The sequence below is a fragment of the Streptopelia decaocto genome (genome assembly GCF_964273445.1).
Source record: "Streptopelia decaocto genome assembly, chromosome: 5".
Taxonomy (NCBI): Eukaryota; Metazoa; Chordata; class Aves; order Columbiformes; family Columbidae; genus Streptopelia; species Streptopelia decaocto.
In genome coordinates this window covers 10,566,502-10,583,937 of record NC_138659.1, presented here as the reverse complement: position 1 = coordinate 10,583,937, position 17,436 = coordinate 10,566,502, and the positions used below count along the sequence as shown (strand labels likewise).

At 52.7% G+C, this 17,436-nt stretch overlaps 1 protein-coding gene across 1 annotated transcript; it reads left to right on the top strand.

Annotated features, from left to right (window-relative positions):
• Positions 1–3,913: 3,913 nt before the first annotated feature.
• Positions 3,914–17,325, top strand: AK4 (adenylate kinase 4). Its single transcript, XM_082053357.1, has 5 exons — positions 3,914–4,291; positions 10,568–10,687; positions 12,965–13,137; positions 13,746–13,864; positions 14,618–17,325. The coding sequence occupies exons 1-5, from the start codon at positions 4,147–4,149 to the stop codon at positions 14,730–14,732; spliced, it is 672 nt and encodes a 223-aa protein (XP_081909483.1). The 5' UTR covers positions 3,914–4,146; the 3' UTR covers positions 14,733–17,325.
• Positions 17,326–17,436: the final 111 nt, after the last annotated feature.

Here is a 17,436-nt window from a genome sequence, read left to right as displayed (position 1 = left end):
GGCTGCCATCCTTCAGTTATCACAGTACTGTACCTTTACAAGAGACAGCATCAGCACTGTGATAACTGAGCCAGGGCAGCCTGTCAGTCAGCGCAGCCCCTCTGCAACACCGCCCAGCCAGTGTGTCCTCTGTATCCACATCCCCTTACGCATCCCAAAAAAAACCGTGTCACCCCAAGGGATGCCCAGCTGAAAGGCTCAGGAGAGTTTAACAGAAGTGAGGTTTCAGTCCAGAAAACTATCCAGATGATTAGTGCTATCTTAATGACCATGGTGGCTTCTGCAAAGCGTTTAAGTAGCAGGTTCTTCTGGCCAAACACTGGATTTAATGGAGAAAAGGTAACTAACCACTCTACAGATACCACTAGAGAGAACAGGACTACACCCCCTCTCCCTGTTAAATTTACCGGAGATAGAAAAAAGCATTTGGTTTATGCTACTCAAGTATTGAATGTCACGAAGCAGACAGTCAGTGGGCAGAATGGCAGAGAGCCAGGGCAGTTACCAGAGCTACGCTGGCGGCAGTGGAGGAGCAGGATCGCTCACAGCGCGAGTACGAGGGCAGCACCACACCGTGACTGCGCCACACACTGCACCGAGCCCGCCGGGCGCTGGCGTTTTACGCACACAGCTGGGCTCCATCGGAGTTTGTCACACACGATTCCAGGGCCGGCTACGCCAGCCAATGGCTTGGAGGGGAGCAGCACTCAACACAAGGGACGCAGCCTGAAGGTGCCTCAAGGATGCAGTTGGCATTTTTAGGTCATAGGATCCAATTGTGAAATAACACTGCAAACTACTTAAATTATAAGCTTATATCAACGTATATTTTACCCCCTTCCTTTTTTTTTTTTTTCCTTAAAAACAGGCGTTGCTGAAAAGATCATGGAACTATTTCTACACCCCCCCAACTTACCCTCTGGTTAAGGGAATGAAATACACTGAGTTCTGAAGTTAGTTTAAAAAACACAACAGTTTTACATTGTAAAAGTTAATGTGTTATTAAGTTTCTATAGAAAGTTAATTTATGATGTTGACAGACTTCACCAGTACAAGTTGCTCTCATGTTTCTACCATGAAGAAGCCGAAACTCCAAAAGTGGTTTAGCACTCCGACAAACTTACTTGGAAAACAGCATGTCCTGAGATGTTATGGAGACTGTTTTTAAAAGAGAAATATGTAACACTCAGCTGGATCCAGCTATTAACATGGTGCCTTACAAGTTTTTAACTCAAGAGGGCAATGGAGAGACAAATATGAAATATCTGAGAAGCACGCAGTGTAAAAAAAAAAAAAAAAAATGTACATTTTAAAACAAACTACAAACATAAATTACACAAAAAGGGGACAGTCAACAGATTATGCAATACTGACGTAACATGACTAAAACATATATCCCAAAACCTGCAGATTTACCACCATTTATAGATTAATCCTTAAAGAATCTGCTGTTGCTAGAAAAAAAAAAATCCCACACAAAACACTTGGTAAAAAATATTAATAAATTCTGTGAACACAATGGTCACTTCTGAAAAGGAAGGAAACTGCTTAACTAACGAACCACTTGCTCTCACTTTGAGGCGTTTTCACGCCACCATTACCATTCCAGTAGAAAAATTCTACAGATTTCAGTAGTGGCATCACTGTAGGTTGGGGAATCCTACATTTCACAGGCTGTAGCGATGAGAGAAGAATTGCTGGTTTCTAATTCAAGTATGCCTTGACCCCCGTTTAAAGATTTTATTCCGTGCCCCAACAATTACTGTTACGCTATTTGAAGGGAGCAGACACAACCACAGAGGTGAACACCCCCTTCCCGGCACCCTCTGGCACAAATACCGAGTTACACACATCTCCTAAGGGCTGATGCCATTTTCTCCAAAGAGGATCTAGCTCTTACTCCAGCGCAAATACGATTTGTTTCTTCGCATCTAACACACACACACACACACACCGATTTTTGCTTTGCTTCAGTCAGACTAAAGATACAATGATGCAAAAAGACGAAGTGGGTTCCCTATTATCATCTGAAGAACCCCCTTTTTAGGCAAAACCCACATTTGTTTTGTAGTATAATATACATTTTTTGCTCATGGTATTGCTAAGGTATTGCCTATTTCCATACACTTTTTAAAAGCCCTAGTTTCCAGCACTTGCTGCCAGTTCTTGCATTTAGAAGCCTTTTACATGTGTCTGGCTGGTTTTTAAACTCCTCTTCCACCTCCTGCCCCTTTGGGGCTGGTGATTCTACATATTTTTCACTTGGTTTCCTACGAACCGTGACTCCTTTAGCATCACACGGTGGGATCCCCCATCACACTGTGCCCTGCCCACAGCCCACCCCTACGCACAGGACAAGGTTTTTCCAGCCCCACACGCCGCTCTCTCCCTGTCTATGGAGAAACCTGGCGGGGCGCACAGGGAGCAAACCTGATCTCCATCTCGGTTAGTGCGGTATTAACAAAAAACCTAGAGAGGAAAGAAAACAAACAGCAAGTTATGAGGATCCAACAGCGCGATGAGCACGGGTGCGGGTGCGATATGGGGACAGAGCGGGTGCGTGAGGAGGGACGGGCCCCCGGCCCCACAGCTGCTCCCTCCCAACTTTCCCCCGCGGTTCGTTACCTGAGCCCGGGGGCGGGCGGGCCAGGAGCCACCGCCGGCCAACGGTCCGCTCAGAGCCTGCCCGCCCCCCTCAAGGATGGAGCCACCCGGGGAAGGGCCCCGCTCCCCCCGCCGGGCCCCGCCCGCCTCCATACCGCCCGGAAAATAATAGTGCGCAACGGGGGAGCGCCGCGCCCCGGCCCCGCCGCCCGCCCGCCCCGCGGCTCCGCGCTCCCCCCTCCTCCCGCCGGCGGGCGGCGCGGGGCCGGGCCGGACGGGACCCACCTGCGGGCGCGGCGGCCGGAGGGGCCGGGGGCGACATGACGCAGCACGGGCGGGCGGCGTGAGGGCCGCCATCTTGCCGTGTTTATGGCAGCGCCGCGCGGCCATGTGACGGGCGCTTCCGGGGGCGGGGGGACACGCACACGGACACGGGGACACGCACACGGGGACGCGCCGCGGGGACGCGGGCGTGGGCGCTCGGGGACGCACGCACGGGTGGAATCGCGGTCTTGCACGGCAGCGGGCGCGCACGCACGCACCCGTGGGGCCGCAGCCCGCGGGGAGTCCCGGGAGGGGTCTCGTTGGTGGCGCGGGGTCACGCGTGCACTCACACGGCGGTGTTCCCGGTCCTGTCGCCACCAGCGTCGAACCGCCCGTGAAGATGGCAGGCTGTGCGTGTGCACACTGCATTTGCACGCGGCGCACTTACAGCTCGGGAGTGTTTTTTGCACGCTGTGTATCTACAGGTGGTGCATTTTCCAGACTGCATTTGCACGTTGTGCATTAATGAGTTGTGCGGTTTTTTTCAGACTGCATTTGCACGCCGTACATTTCCAGATTGTGCATCTTCTTGCACGCTGTGCACTTACAGGTTGTGCACTTAACAGAATGCATTTGCGCGCTGTGCATTTACAGGTTGTGCATTCTTTTCAGACTGCTTTCGCACAGCGTGTATTTGCAGGCTGGGCATTTCTCAGACTGCATTTGTGCGTTAGCAGGCTGGCTGCTTCCAAGCTGCACGTCTCCAGGCTGCGTCTGCACACGGTGCGTTTGCAGCCTCTGTGTTCCCTGCCTCTGTGCTCGCAGCTGCGGCTGCAGCCCCCCGTGAGCACCCGGGCTCTGTGCGAGCACATCTATGGGCGCTTGGGTTCACCACACCCCCCTCGCACCCAGCGTGGTGGCCGTGCGGGACGTGCACCGGTCGCCCAAAGTGCTGCCGGTACCGCCAGCTCTTTCTGTACGACCCTCAGCCCGGCCTCCGGGCCCCCCCGCCGCGTCCCCTCCCTCGTCGGGGACCCCGGGAGCCGGGCAGAGCCGCCCCGTGCGGCGGGGGCCCCGTCGGGCTGCGGGACTACAAGTCCCAGGGTGCCGCGGCCCGAGGGGGCGGGCGGTGCTGCCTGCCGGTGCCCCCCCCCCCCCCCCCCGCCCTGCTGATGTGTACGGACCGCGGCGGCAGCTCGGCGGGCGGCGGGGGGGTCGGGGCGGGTTGACGTGTTGTCCTGCCCCGCAGAGACCCGGGCCGGGCTCCGGCTGCCGGTCATGGCCTCTAAGCTGCTGCGGGCGGTGGTGCTGGGACCCCCTGGCTCGGGCAAGGGGACGGTGTGCGAGAGGATCGCCCGCAGTTTCGGGCTCCAGCATCTTTCCAGCGGCCAGTTCTTGCGGGAGAACCTCCGCGGAGGCGGCGGTGAGTGCCCGGGGGCTGCCCCATCGCGGGGGACGGCGGGGACCGCGGGCAGGGGGTCTCCAGCCCCGGGCATCTTCGACGGGGCGGCGATGGGGATGTGATGGAGATGGAGATGGGATGGGGAACCCCCTCTGGATGCGCCACAGGTTGTTTTATTTCCATGGGTTTATCTATCGCCCTCCCTCCAGCCTGGGCTCACGGAGCTGCCCGGTAAAAGCGGGTCCGATGCCACGATGTGTTTGGTAGTTTCATCCCAGTGTCAGGTGGGTACGGTACAAATAACCCGCCTGCTCGGGCACCGATGGTTAAAGGCAGCATCCACGGGCGCAGGTCGTGTGTTATTAATAACTTCATCCTGCTTTAGGTGGTTGTACAGGAACGGGGTAAAAACTGCGAAGCAGTGAATGGCAGATGGCTGAAATGCTGGTGCGTGCTGTGCCTGCGCGACACCCACGGTGGGAGGGATGGATTGGAGAACGTGCGTTCGTCCACGGGAGAAAACCCCGCTGGGAAAATTGCTGCGGGTCAGGGGGTGCTGAGCTTGGGTGCCGTGATGTGCCGTGCCAGCCTCTGCAGCACAGCCCGTGGGGTTCTATGGGGTGCCAGTGCATGTCCGCTGCCCCTTATGAAATTCCCTTCCAGAAAGTAGGGAGGTGGGTGCAGCACCCACCCTGCGCAGGTCACCCCCCCGAGACTCAGCTCTTTAGGGGTTGCAGCAGCTCTTTGCTTCTGCCCATCCAGTGTTCGACATCCAGGTCCAAAGCCCTTGGGAGATTGAATGGTCTTTGCTGTATTTGCATTCCGTACAGCCTGCTGAGATGCTCTCCGGTCCCAAGGAGTCTCAGGAGCGGGTGTCCTGCACCCTGGCTTACGTTCAGGTCCCTCCGCAGATGCCATTAGGCAATCCCAGCGTTATTTCTTTCTCCAGCAACTCCTCTGCTAACGTGTGAAAGACCAACCCAGAGGGGAAGCTGACTCACTGGGCAGAACGGTAAAACGGCATTGATACAAAACAAGCCAAGAGAACCCAGAAGCAATTTCCCTTTTTAGAGATGTAACAAAAAGAGGAGGAAAAAAAGAGGGAGGGGGATAAAAGTTTTGGAGAGCCGTGTGCTCTGGCAGGGGCATTGCGTACGTCCCTGTGCTGGTCACTAGTTTAAAAATATCCAGATTTCCTTTTATAAATAAGAAGGACAATAATATTTCCTTTGGAGGGAGGCTCAAATTTAGGAAAATTCCGATGACTGCTTTGGCTGAATGACAAAAGACCTGGGTGAAAAGGGAGCAGAGGTGCAGCATGTGGGAGCGGGGCAGCGTGGTGAGACTGTGTGGCCCCCCGGGAGCTTGCATGATCAAGCTCTAAATGAGTTTCTTTCCTGAATATCATATTTTGGTTCATACTCCTGCTGTAGAGCTTCTCTGGGGACACTGGAGAAGAAAGAAGGGGCTGTAAACAGAGTTAGCTGAAGGTGTTTCCCAGAGCACATCGGCTAAATTCATTTTCCCAAAGGAAACAACACTGAGAAACGTGGGTAGAATTACTCAGAAGTAAATCAGCCTTAGTTTGGTACATCTGGCATGAAGTTCTGGTCCCACCTTTGACTCAGCCTCTGGTTACAGCTCTCAGTAAGCTGCAGCTATTTGCTTTTTCTTTCTTGTTTTTCCTTTTTGCTTTGGGCAAGCTGTAACATGACAGCGCTGCGGTGTGCCAGCTCCAGGGGAGACCAGGTGCAAGGAGAGTGTCCTCCTGCATTTATCATCTGCACCGCTGCCTTTGCATTTTAGGGGAGCTGGCACCCTTCGATATAAAAAGCTGCATTACAGAATCCTTGTCCCAAAGGGACCCGTAGGTCCAGCGTTTATAGAGTAATCCGAGCGAAGCAGCTGAACACCCGGCTGCTGCTGGGTTGTTTGAAGTCTCGCTACAGCGACCCTCTGAGTACATCCGCCACCGGACATCTGTCTGTTAATTAGTGTTCTGCTTAGTGAGTAGCTGTTCTGCTGTAAGAAAGGGCCTTTTTCAGATCTTGGAAAACTTAGAAACTGCTTTTGGTGCCAGGCAGGGGTGCTGGAGTGTGGTGAGCACTTTCTCTGGCCAGTACTTGCCCCGGTACCCAGCTGGTTGTCTCTGGTGTTGGCAGCATCCCAGGGTCTTAGCAGGACTCAGCAGTTAATTTGCAATACAACTTAATTTATTTTCCCCGTGGCTTTGGCTGAGGGTCAGAATTTGGGGCCACATCAGGCTCCGGCTTCCCTAAGTGATGTCCTACCAGCAGGAATGGGGTGGGAGCGACAGCCTTGGATGCAGTACCTGCATCAGGAAAGAGGTCTCAGAGTCCCAAAACCGGGGTGACATCTGGCCTCGGCTAGTCAGGGTTGTTGCAGTTTAACTGCGCTGGTGCACATGTGGTCGGTGCCCTGTTAACCTCCACCTCTCCGTTAACTCCAGATTGTGTTGCTGTAGCCTAAACAAAAAAAGTCATGTTTTGCCGTGAGGCAGAAAGTCCAGGGTCTGGAGGCCGAGCTCCGTGTTTGGGAACAGCCTCTCCAGCCCGTCCTTCCTCGTCCTGGGTAGCTGGTTTGTTACTCGTGGCCTTGGTGGGTGGGAGATGTCCGTGGTGTTGCTGTGATAAGGGTGATGCCTGCAGGTCAGGGTCTCATCCAGGGAAGCCACAGAGAGTCTGAAGTCCTGTGCCTTGAAGGGTGGATTAAACCCGCGCTCATTAGATAAATGGGACTCCACCACTGCCCTGGGCAGCCTGTTCCAATGGCTGACAGCCCTTTCTGGGAAGTAATTTTTCCTACTATCCAATCTAACTCTCCCCTGGCACAACTTGAGGCCGTTTTCTCTTGTCCTGTCACTACCTGGGAGTCAAGAGGATGGACCAGACTCTGTTCAGTCTTGCCCAATGCCAGGGCGAGGGGCAACGGGCGCAGACTGAAACACAGGAGAGTCCATCTGAACATGAAGAGAAACTTCTTTGCTGGGAGGTGCCAGAGCCTGGACCAGGCTGCCCAGAGCAGGTGTGGAGTCTCCTTCTCTGGAGACATTCAAACCCATCTGGACCGACCCTGTGTGATCTGCTCTGGGTGAACCTGCTTTAGCAGGGGTTGGACTGGGGGATCTCCAGAGGTTCCTCCAACCCTGACCATTGTGTCATTCTGTGCTGCAGAGCCCTGGGCCTCGGCTCAACCTACAGTTTGTATTTCCAGATTTCACAACCGCAGCTCAGTGTATTTTTGGTTTGCAGCACCAGGCTTGGCTCCAGCAGCCCTGCCGAGCAGCAGCTGGTCCCTCGGATGCCCAGCTCTCATCGGGATGGCGGCAGGACCTTCTGTGCAGCTCCAGCCCCCACAGCCAGCAGGCTTTGCCCCAGGAGCAGCTCTGCCCTGCCAGCCAGCACCTTCCCTGCAACCCTGGGGCAATCTGCATGCCATATGAATAAATATTAAAAAAATGTAGGCGGATGCAATAATATTTATGCTTTAGCAGGTCTCCATGCTGGTTGCATAAGGCGTCACGTATTATCGCCATCCCCACGTCCTTTGCTTCCCCAAGCAGGAGAGCTGCCAGCAGCGCTGGCGACGTACAGGCAGCAACAAAAAACGTGTTGTTAAAAACAGGTATTTTCTGCTCTCGGTGCTTGGCAGCCACCACAGCTCCCAGCAAAGAGCTGCCCAGCGGGGTGAGCTGAAATGCCTTTATGGAGCAGAGGGAGGGGGACACAGTTCCTGCCCCCACAGTGACGCAGCCCCACACCGGTGACTCGGCGCCCGCTGCCAGCCCCGTTTTGGGGACAGGTTTCCAAGCGGGGAACGTGGCTTGGCCAGCAGCCCCAGCCTGCCGTCCTCTGCAAATCATTTCAGGAGCCTGCGAGGTTTCCTGAGCACACCCCGGCCCCACGTGCCATGCAGGCTGCATCAGGTTCCTCCATTAGACCAGATGAACTCTCTCCAGGAACTGTACATCTTGCAAAAACACCCCTCCTGCAGCTCAGGAATTCAGGCCGTGGGCAGGTGCACATGCCTGCCCGCTTTGACATCTCACTGCAAGCTGGAAGACCAGAGCCTGCCCCCAAATGCAATATCCCGTAGCATTTTTTAGAGAGGACTCGTACTTTCGGAGGGCTGAAATGTGCTGTCCTCACCAGAGATCTTGCGAAAACTGTTCGCGAAATTGTTCGTTTCTGGTGACAAATGCTATTTCAGGTGCTGTGCAAAGAGAGCAGAAGAGGTGTTTTTGGGGTCCTGGTCCAAGAGGAAAGAGGCCAGACCTCTTCTGGTGGCAGGATCAGGGCTTGTCACACATCATGGCAAAGAATATTTGCATTTTCCAAACAGTTTCTTTGTGTCTCTGAGTGGCTAAAAGAAAATTTCAGGCAAACAGTAATGGAAGAAGCAACTTAATTTATTGCATCTCTCCTTGAAGTAATATCTGTTTTATCCCAGCTGCAATAAATTTAACAAGGGCAAGTGTAGAGTCCTGCATCTGGGCAGGAACAACCCCAGGTTCCAGTATAGGTTGGGAGATTACATATTAGAGAGCAGTGTAGGGGAAAGGGACCTGGGGGTCCTGGTGGACAACAGGATGACCATGAGCCAGCACTGTGCCTTTGTGGCCAGGAAGGCCAATGGCATCCTGGGGTGTATTAGAAGGGGGGTGGTTAGTAGATCGAGAGAGGTCCTCCTGCCCCTCTACTCTGCCCTGGTGAGACGACATCTGGAATATTGTGTCCAGTTCTGGGCCCCTCAGTTCAAGAAGGACAGGGAACTGCTGGAGAGGGTCCAGCGTAGGGCAACGAAGATGATTAAGGGAGTGAAGCACCTCCCTTATGAAGAAAGGCTGAGGGAGCTGGGTCTCTTTAGTTTGGAGGAGAGGAGACTAAGGGGGGACCTTATTAATGTTTATAAATATATAAAGGGTGAGTGCCATGAGGATGGAGCCAGGCTCTTCTCGGTGGCAAACAATGATAGGACAAGGGGTAATGGGATCAAGCTGGAACACAAGAGGTTCCACTTAAATTTGAGAAGAAACTTCTTCTCAGTAAGGGTGACAGACACTGGAACAGGCTGCCCAGGGAAGTTGTGGAGTCTCCTTCTCTGGAGACATTCAAAACCCGCCTGGACATGTTCCTGTGCGACCTCACCTAGGTGTTGCTGCTCCAGCAGGGGGATTGGACTAGATGATCTTTTGAGGTCCCTTCCAATCCCAAACATACTGTGATACTGTGATAAAAATATAAGCAGAATTAACCCTTACAACTTTGGCTGCTGGCAGCAGCTGCCTGGGTGGTGCCATGAAGGTGGATCCAGACACGGTGGTACCTGTGCAGAAACCACCACTGGCTTCTCCTACCACGCTGTCGGCTCCAGCTGAGCGACGCGAGATATTTACCTTGCAGTGACGCTGCAAGTATGTTCTCAAGGGTTTGATCTTGGAAATAGTTGTATTATCTAAGAGTATCTTGAGTTGAGCCTCTGAAGTCTTAAAGTTCTTTGGGTAGGAAGCTGTCTTCTGCTTTCAGCAACGATTTAACAAATGCTTGGAGGTTTGGGTTTTGCATGAGCTCGCTGGCGATGCCTGTTTACTGCCATGTTTTGCGTGTGAAATGGCAAATTTGCACCCCTTCATATAGTTTATAAACGATGACACCAGCTTCTCCTGATGACGGCTGTACATGGAAGCTTTGTGCCTATGAGCCAATGCTGCCAGATCTGCAAGGATTGCTTAAGTGCATCATTTGTCTTCATGGCTTTACTGGAAACCTCCTGTGAGGCACCAGAATTTGCCACTGTGGCTCAGTGTGTATGGGAACAGGTATTATTGGCATCCTGTATCTGTGTGGATGTTGGCAGCATCCCTTGCACCTGGTTCAGTGTCTGTGACATTTCACACAGTATCACAGTATGTTTGGGATTGGAAGGGACCTCAAAAGAATCCATGCCAGTGTCACCTGTAACCACACCGGTGCCATCTCCAAAACCAAAGGGGCTCTGTGCATGGCACATGGTGTGCGTGTCCGGCTGGCACAGCCGGTGCTTGCTGGGTTCCTGCTCTTGGGTATTTTGGGCTTTTCCATTTCTACAGCACCAAAAGGACCATGTGGCCCCTGGCTATCAGAAGCAGCAGCTACGAGCAGAGGGATGCTGCCGAAAACCTCCTGGAGGAGCAATTTGGGAGAATGGGCAGAATTTGAGGGGGAGCGATACTTTTAAGCAGAAATGTCATGCTTTTTTTTTTTTTATTTTCCCTTTTTTTTTTCTTCTCTTGAACAGAAGTTGGTGTCTTGGCAAAGCAGTACATTGAGCGAGGCCTTCTGGTGCCGGACCACGTCATCACACGTGTGATGATGACAGAGCTGCAGAAGCGGCAGGACCAGCACTGGCTGCTTGATGGTGAGTGCCCTGCTGGCATCCCCTCTGGATGGGAAAATCCCAGCCCCCTTTAAAACATTATTTTGCTGCTAATGGTTTGGCAGCACCAGGAGAGAGAAAAACCAGAAGGTGCCTTTGCTGGCTGTGGGGGCAGAGGCAGGAGCCGACCTGCTGGCAGAGATTTCTGCTTGCGGATATTTCTTCCCCCTTGGCACGTGTCCAGGACAGCGAAAGGCAAAGGCAGGGCAAGGAGATGGGTGTTCTGTACAGCAAAGCCAGTGAGCAGAGTGGGGCTGGAGGCCAGCCAAGAAAAACCCTCTCACCACCTCGCTCTGTGTGCAGAGGAGGTTCTTATCCCAGCCCCAAAACCGCCAGAGGTGCGGGTGGAGAGGACGCCGAGAGCAAACCAGGAAGGTGAGTGGTGAGAGGAGCTGCGGAGTGCGGCCAGGAGCTCCTGCAGCCCTTGGCGGTGACACGGCTGCCAGCAGCCCTGGGACATCGCTGCCAGAGGCCTGGGACCTGGCAAGTGCTGATGGTGGCTCTAGAAATCACTTTGGGGCTTGGTTTTGGGGATGGGATAGGGCTCAGCAGGTTGTGTTTACGTGCAGTGTTGGGCACAGGCAAGTGTGACACATGGGGACGAGTGGCCGTCCCTTGCCAACCTGCTGCAGCTTTTTGAAAGAGTCGGTGAATACGAAGACTGAGCCAGTTGATTGATAACAGACTTGGGCTTTTGGAGAGCTCTCGGGGTCCTCACAGGGAAAATACACAATAGTTTACAACTAATATAAGTTCATGGTCTAATGCCATGGACTGGAGGGTGGTAGAGCCAGGTTTTTTCTCCATGGGGCCCTGAGTGTCCCCAGAGGAGGGGTGGCTTGTGTTGGGGCTTGGGGCCCAGCCAAGCTCTTCTCATCCCAGTGAGCACCAAGGATCTGGGGTGTTGGCACCGGGGGGTCCAGCAGTGTTACCCCACTGGGCTCACAGGGCGGATGTCAGGTACCTCAAGCCCTGTAGGTTCAGGCTGCCTTGAAGATGCCCATGAATCCTCACTGTTAAAATTTCATTATTCTTACAACAGTGACACTTAATCAGGAAACATAATGATTAATATATTACAGCAACAAGCACTGCCTAAACAAGTACAAATTTTGTTGTATTAAAAACTCTGGTGTTTCAGTGCATTGATGGGGGTTTGCACCCACACGCTCAGATTCGTGTTCTTGCAGCTCAAGATGTTGATTTATCATGGTGTGACCCTCGGCCAGCTCCTGTTGCATCACAGCTTTGCATCTGGTCGTGCCGCAAGAGTGAAACAATTCTGGCCGTGGGCTGGGAACGAGGATTTTGGGAACCACCTGCTTCATGTGCTGACTTTTGCTTATACCAAGATATTTGAGGAACGGGCTGCCCCCAAAGCTAGAATCGGAATGCAGGTGGCAGCGATGCTGGCAGCCCTGCACTGTCACCTTCCTCCTCCTCATTTTTTGGGGGAATTAATCTGGGGGCGTGAGTGGTGGCTGCAGTCAGACCCCCACTCCAGCAGTATTGTGATGAGGAGCATATGATAACTTAAATAACAGACTGGCTTTGCTTGGTAAGACAGGCTAAATGTATTGGGCTGGTATCCTGACAGGCTCTTTGCTGATAATGTTCTGCTTGGGAAAAGTCTCAGAGGACTTTATGGAGGTTAAAAAAAGGTTACAAAAATGGGAGAAGGGTGTTGTCAGCAGAGAAAGCTGGAGAGGGGACCAGCTCAGAGGCAGCCCTGGTTGTGGTCCAGCAGCAGAGCAGATGCTCCCAACCCCTCGCTGATTTTTCCAAACTAAAGGCATCGCCTGGTGTCTTTGGAGGATGGGGGTTTCAGAGAGCTGCTGGTGGCTGTACAAACCATTTTATCGCAGCATCCTTGGTGTCCTCCCTGTAAACCAGAGGTGTGTCATTCATCTGTGCACAGCGTTCTGTTTCCTTCAGACTGCTGTGTAATTCCAGCATTTATCCCCATTTTGTCATCGCCTCCAGCCCCTGTGCAGGGACACCAGCCCTGCACTGGACACAACTTTGCAGGAACACACGAATCCACAACAACCCATGTGTTGTATTTCAGGAGTTGGGGCTGTAGGAGCTATTTTTTATTGCAGCCATATGGTGGATCCCTGTCTTTCACGCTGCTGGTGCTATAGCAAGAAGTCGTGGTGGTTTTGCAGCTCCAGGGCTGCGGAGTGGGTGGTTTTGGCTCCATCACCACCACTTTCCTGCCTCTCCTGACAGCCCCTTGATGTTGCGGTACCTGCACAGGTTTCCCACGGACACTGGGACAAGCCGAGGCGCTGGACAGGATCTGCGAGCTGGACCTGGTGATCAGTTTGAACATCCCCTTCGAGACATTGAAGGATCGTCTGAGTGCCCGCTGGGTCCACCCGGGCAGCGGGAGGGTGTACAACATGGACTTCAACCCACCCCAGGTCCAGGTAAGAGCCCGTGGCATCGCGGTGGTGGCAGCTGGGGGCGATGCACAAAAGGAAAAGATCAGAGAAGCTTTTCTCTGTGTGAGCTGACACCACAAAAAAGCATCGGGGAAGAAATCCCAGGCAGCAAGCGCTGAGCACCCAGAGGGCTTTTCTCTTGGGAGCCAGCCTGAAGGAGCTGTGCAAAATGTCATTAGGAAAGATGGGGTTTATGTTACACACTTAGGATGGTCATAGAATCATTTTGGTTTGGGAAAGACCCTCAAGGTCACCAAATCCAACCATTAACCCAGCCCTAGCACTACTCCATGTCCCTGAGAACCTCATCTCTGCATCTCTTCAACCCCTCCAGGGATGGTGACTCCACCACTGCCCTGGGCAGCCTGTTCCAATGCCCAACAGCCCTTTGGGAAAGAAATTGTTCCCAAGATCCAACCTCAACCTCCCCTGGCACAACTTGAGGCTGTTTCCTCTTGTCCTATCACTTTTTACTTGGGAGAAGAGATATGGATCAGGATGATAGATAGATGTGGAGCAGGACGGGGCATTTGGCAGTGGTGGGTGCTGGGGGTGGTGGCCGCATCCCTGTGATGGTGTTTGCCATCCCGCAGGGCGTCGATGACCTGACGGGCGAGCCGCTGGTCCAGCGTGAGGACGACAAACCCGAGGCTGTCGCTGCCAGGCTCCGAAAATACAAAGACGCTGCAAAGCCAGTAATAGAGTTATACAAGTGAGTTGAACCATGCGAATAAACCACTGTGTGCCCATAATTACAGGAACAAGTGCTGTTGCCACTGGCTGGTCCTGACCGCCCGGGGGGCTCTGGCACGGCCCCACTCAGCAGCACAACGTCCAGCCCTTCATTGTAGCCAAGCCTGTTTGGAGGGAGGAAGCCAATGCATAGACATTCCCAGCTCCTATTTGTCTTGCTGGGCTCCACAAAGGGTTTTGCTGGTGCTGGTGATGGGAGAGATTTTTTGGCTGCAGTAGGTGGTGCAAATCCCTTCGACGCCCTGGCTCCACTGTGCACGGTAGAAAACCTATTTTATTTTATTTACAGAGGTGCTGCCCGTCAGCGCTACCAAACTCCAGCACAAGAGATGGAGAAGCTCCAAGATGCCTGTCATGGGGTGGGGGCAGAATTAGGGGCCTTATTTTCCTGCTCATTTAAGCACAAGAATCAATCCTGCTGATTTACGTCTATGAAGTGCTTTAGAGAGCAAGCAGTCTTTAGGGTGACGGGGTTGAGCTGTTCTCCTGGGTAGTGTGATTTTTTGTGGTTATCTGGGTTTGGTTCATCCATGTGCTGGGCTCCTCCCAGTGAGTGCTGCAGATGGGGGCAGCTGCTGCTCATCCCCTTTATCCTGCTTTTCTCACCCAAAAAAGCCTTTGGTGTGCTTCCAGCCTGGCTGGGCTGTCCCCTGCCCATGACCCTTGTCCCCAGAAGGGGCTGGCACTGACTTCTACACCATCTCTCCCCCAGGAGCAGGGGCATCCTTCACTCCTTCTCGGGGACAGAGACCAACAAGATCTGGCCATACGTCTACACGCTGCTTTCCAGCAAGATCCCGCCTGTTCTCTCGGACGATGAGAACTAAACACCTTGTGACAAGGACCAAGAGTTAATTCCATCATGGATTGGGTTTCCCTGCGCTGTGCTGGGGCTGTGCTCAGATTAGGTGATCGTGCGGTATCTAAATTCCCTTCCCTGGGTCAACTGGGTGACATTGGTGTTTACATGGTAATAACCGGTATCAGCGTGAAAAGATCTTTGCTGATAAGGTCAAGTCTGCTAGAATAAGGGTGTTTTTTCCTCTTTTGAGGCTATAAAGAATTCTTGCCTATGGTCCAAGTACACACAGATCAGTGATGCAAACCTGGGCAATGATTGTACTGGGTTTACTCAGCTTGCTCTGATGTCCCTGCCACCCCCGTACCCACCCCAGTCTCTGAGCCTGTAATGTGCCATCCCGTTGCTCCACAGGACCGTTTCCCGCAGAGTACTCTATGTTGTTGTTTTTTAAAATATAAATTATTTTCTATTAAATTTATTTCTCACAGAAATGAGGCTTTAAAAAGCAAGACTTAGCCCAGTGGGAATTGGTGAGCAACATGGAAAACATTTACACTATGAAGCTCAGAAATGTGAATATCACATTTCCAGCATTAATACACACAAAAGAAGGAAAACATTGGAGGTAAAACCCACAGTTGTGCTTTTTCCATAGAGAGATATGAAACCTCTGTTATAAAAAGCTGCTGTACTGTCTAGTTTTCATGAGATGCTGTGACACTCAGCAGGATCTGTGCTGGGGAGGAGTTGCACTCTTTTGGGGTTACCTTGTTTATAGCTTTTAATGCCACAAGATACAGATTAGAGTTTCTCCCAAAGATTAATGTGTGTTTCAGTTTTGGGGAGAAATCAAGTCATTCCATCTTCTGTGCTGCCTTTGTCCCTGAGGTCCCCTGGATATGGGATGTTCTCCAAGCGGTACCCACTGCAGCATCCCCAGCAGATGCAGCTCCCTCCCCATGAACCCCCAGAGAGACAAGAGCCTTCCCTTCCCCAGAACATGTGCAGGGGCTGCCGAGGGCCATATCCAGGCATTTCCCCCAGATTTACAGCATCACCTGAGCGTGCTGCTCCTCCTCACAGGAGCTTTGCAGCTGGGTGGAGCGGCTGCTCTCAACTGGAAGTGCCACAAACCTCTTTGGTGGCAAGATGCAGGACTTAAGCAATGGGGATGTTCTTTTTGTCTCCTCGAGTTGCCTTATTTTATAGAATATATATTTAAGGAAAAAAAAAAAAAGAAAAGGCAAGATGTGAATTTTTAAAGGTTTAACAAAAATAAAGTGCTGAATTTTCACATCAACTTTTGGGAACTCTGCAGGAAGCTGCTGGCATCGGCAGAGCCTGCTGCCGTCTGCCGGGGCGGCTCGGTGGGGAGGCAGGAAACCTGTTGCTCCCCTACACCCCTTTGATTCATTAGAGCAGCCTGGGCAGGTTTCTGTTGCTGAAATGTCACTGGTTTTTATTTTTGCTTGGAGAGCGGCCCTGCAGCAGGGGAGGGGGAGCCAACTGGCTTTTTTGGGAGTCTGTTATCTGCGCTGAGCCCCCTGTGTCCTCCTGCTCTCCAAGGATCTTTGCTCTCTTGGTCAGAGGCAGCTTTGCCCTGGTGCTCTCCTAAAAAGAGCCAGAAGTCGTCGGGCATCTGCCAAGTGGGATCTCTGCCCGTGTTCTGCCTGCTCGCTGCCTGCCTGCTGCCGTGACAGCGATGCTGCAGAGGATGCTCCGCGTCCCACTCGGATGGGAATTTCCCATGTGGGAACAGGGAGAACATCAGGTTTCACCGCTGTCCCTGCAGATCTTTCCATCCCCCCGGAGCTCCCAGGATAGGACGACGCAAATCTTCCACCCTGCAACAAAGTCCTATTTAAGAAAGATTTTTCAATTTTTCTCATAACCCTCAGATGAAGGTCTGGGCCATTTTTAAACACAAGTCTAGAAATAGCCAAAATGTGGGTGCTGTTTTCTTCCTAATAGTGTTGGGCAGGAGGAGAGGAGATGGTGGGGGGTGTTTTTTAGGCTATACAAGCAGCCTGACTGCGGCGGGTGGTTCTGCTGGGGCCGAGCACTGGGCAGGGACGCTGCTCCCTGCTTTCCCTCGTCTGATTCTTGTGTCTCATCCTTGCCTCCTGCAAAACGCCTCCTGCGGAGAGGTTTGCCCCAAGCAGCGCCCAGCGGCAGGTCAGGGCGTGCAGATGCCTTTGCCCCAGGAGAACTGCCCAAGCACTTGTTTTAAAGGCTTTGAGCTCCATCATAGGTGTAGAAATCCCGTGACTGTGCATGCGTCGAGCCCTCGGGATCGATTTTTCTACAAGAGTTGTCGTACGGTGCATTTTCATAGACCAAATACCGGCAGGGACGAGCTCTCGGAGCGATACGTGTCCCTTGCCGTTCCTCCCCGCCGCGCTCCCCTTTGGTATTTTACTGTGAATCTCACACCTTTTGTAAAGCGACAGCAATTTTGTACCGACCCGAGATACTGTGTGATGGGAGGAGGGTCCTCCGCGCACGGGGCATCCCTGCCGTGTCATGTTGAGCTTTTTTTCCTGGAGTTTCTTCCCGGTGAATCGCTGCAGCTGTGTTACTGCTCAAATGATGTAAATAAATCTTTTTTCTCTTGCTTATCCCTGTGTTGGCAGTGTCTGTGTGAATTATACCCTATTGCTGCTCGAAACAGGGCTCTGCATGAGGCTGCAGTTATTTCTGACTTGGGTTTCTTTGTAGGAGCCTAGGAG

What these genes read in the sequence shown, in the direction of transcription:
- AK4 (XM_082053357.1), top strand. Translation starts at nt 4,147, where the DNA reads ATGGCCTCTAAGCTGCTGCGGGCGGTGGTGCTGGGACCCCCTGGCTCG. An exon ending in CCAGCACTGGCTGCTTGATG is followed by an intron (nt 10,688 to 12,964) that starts GTGAGTGCCCTG and finishes GTACCTGCACAG; the next exon opens with GTTTCCCACGGACACTGGGA. An exon ending in TCAACCCACCCCAGGTCCAG is followed by an intron (nt 13,138 to 13,745) that starts GTAAGAGCCCGT and finishes GCCATCCCGCAG; the next exon opens with GGCGTCGATGACCTGACGGG.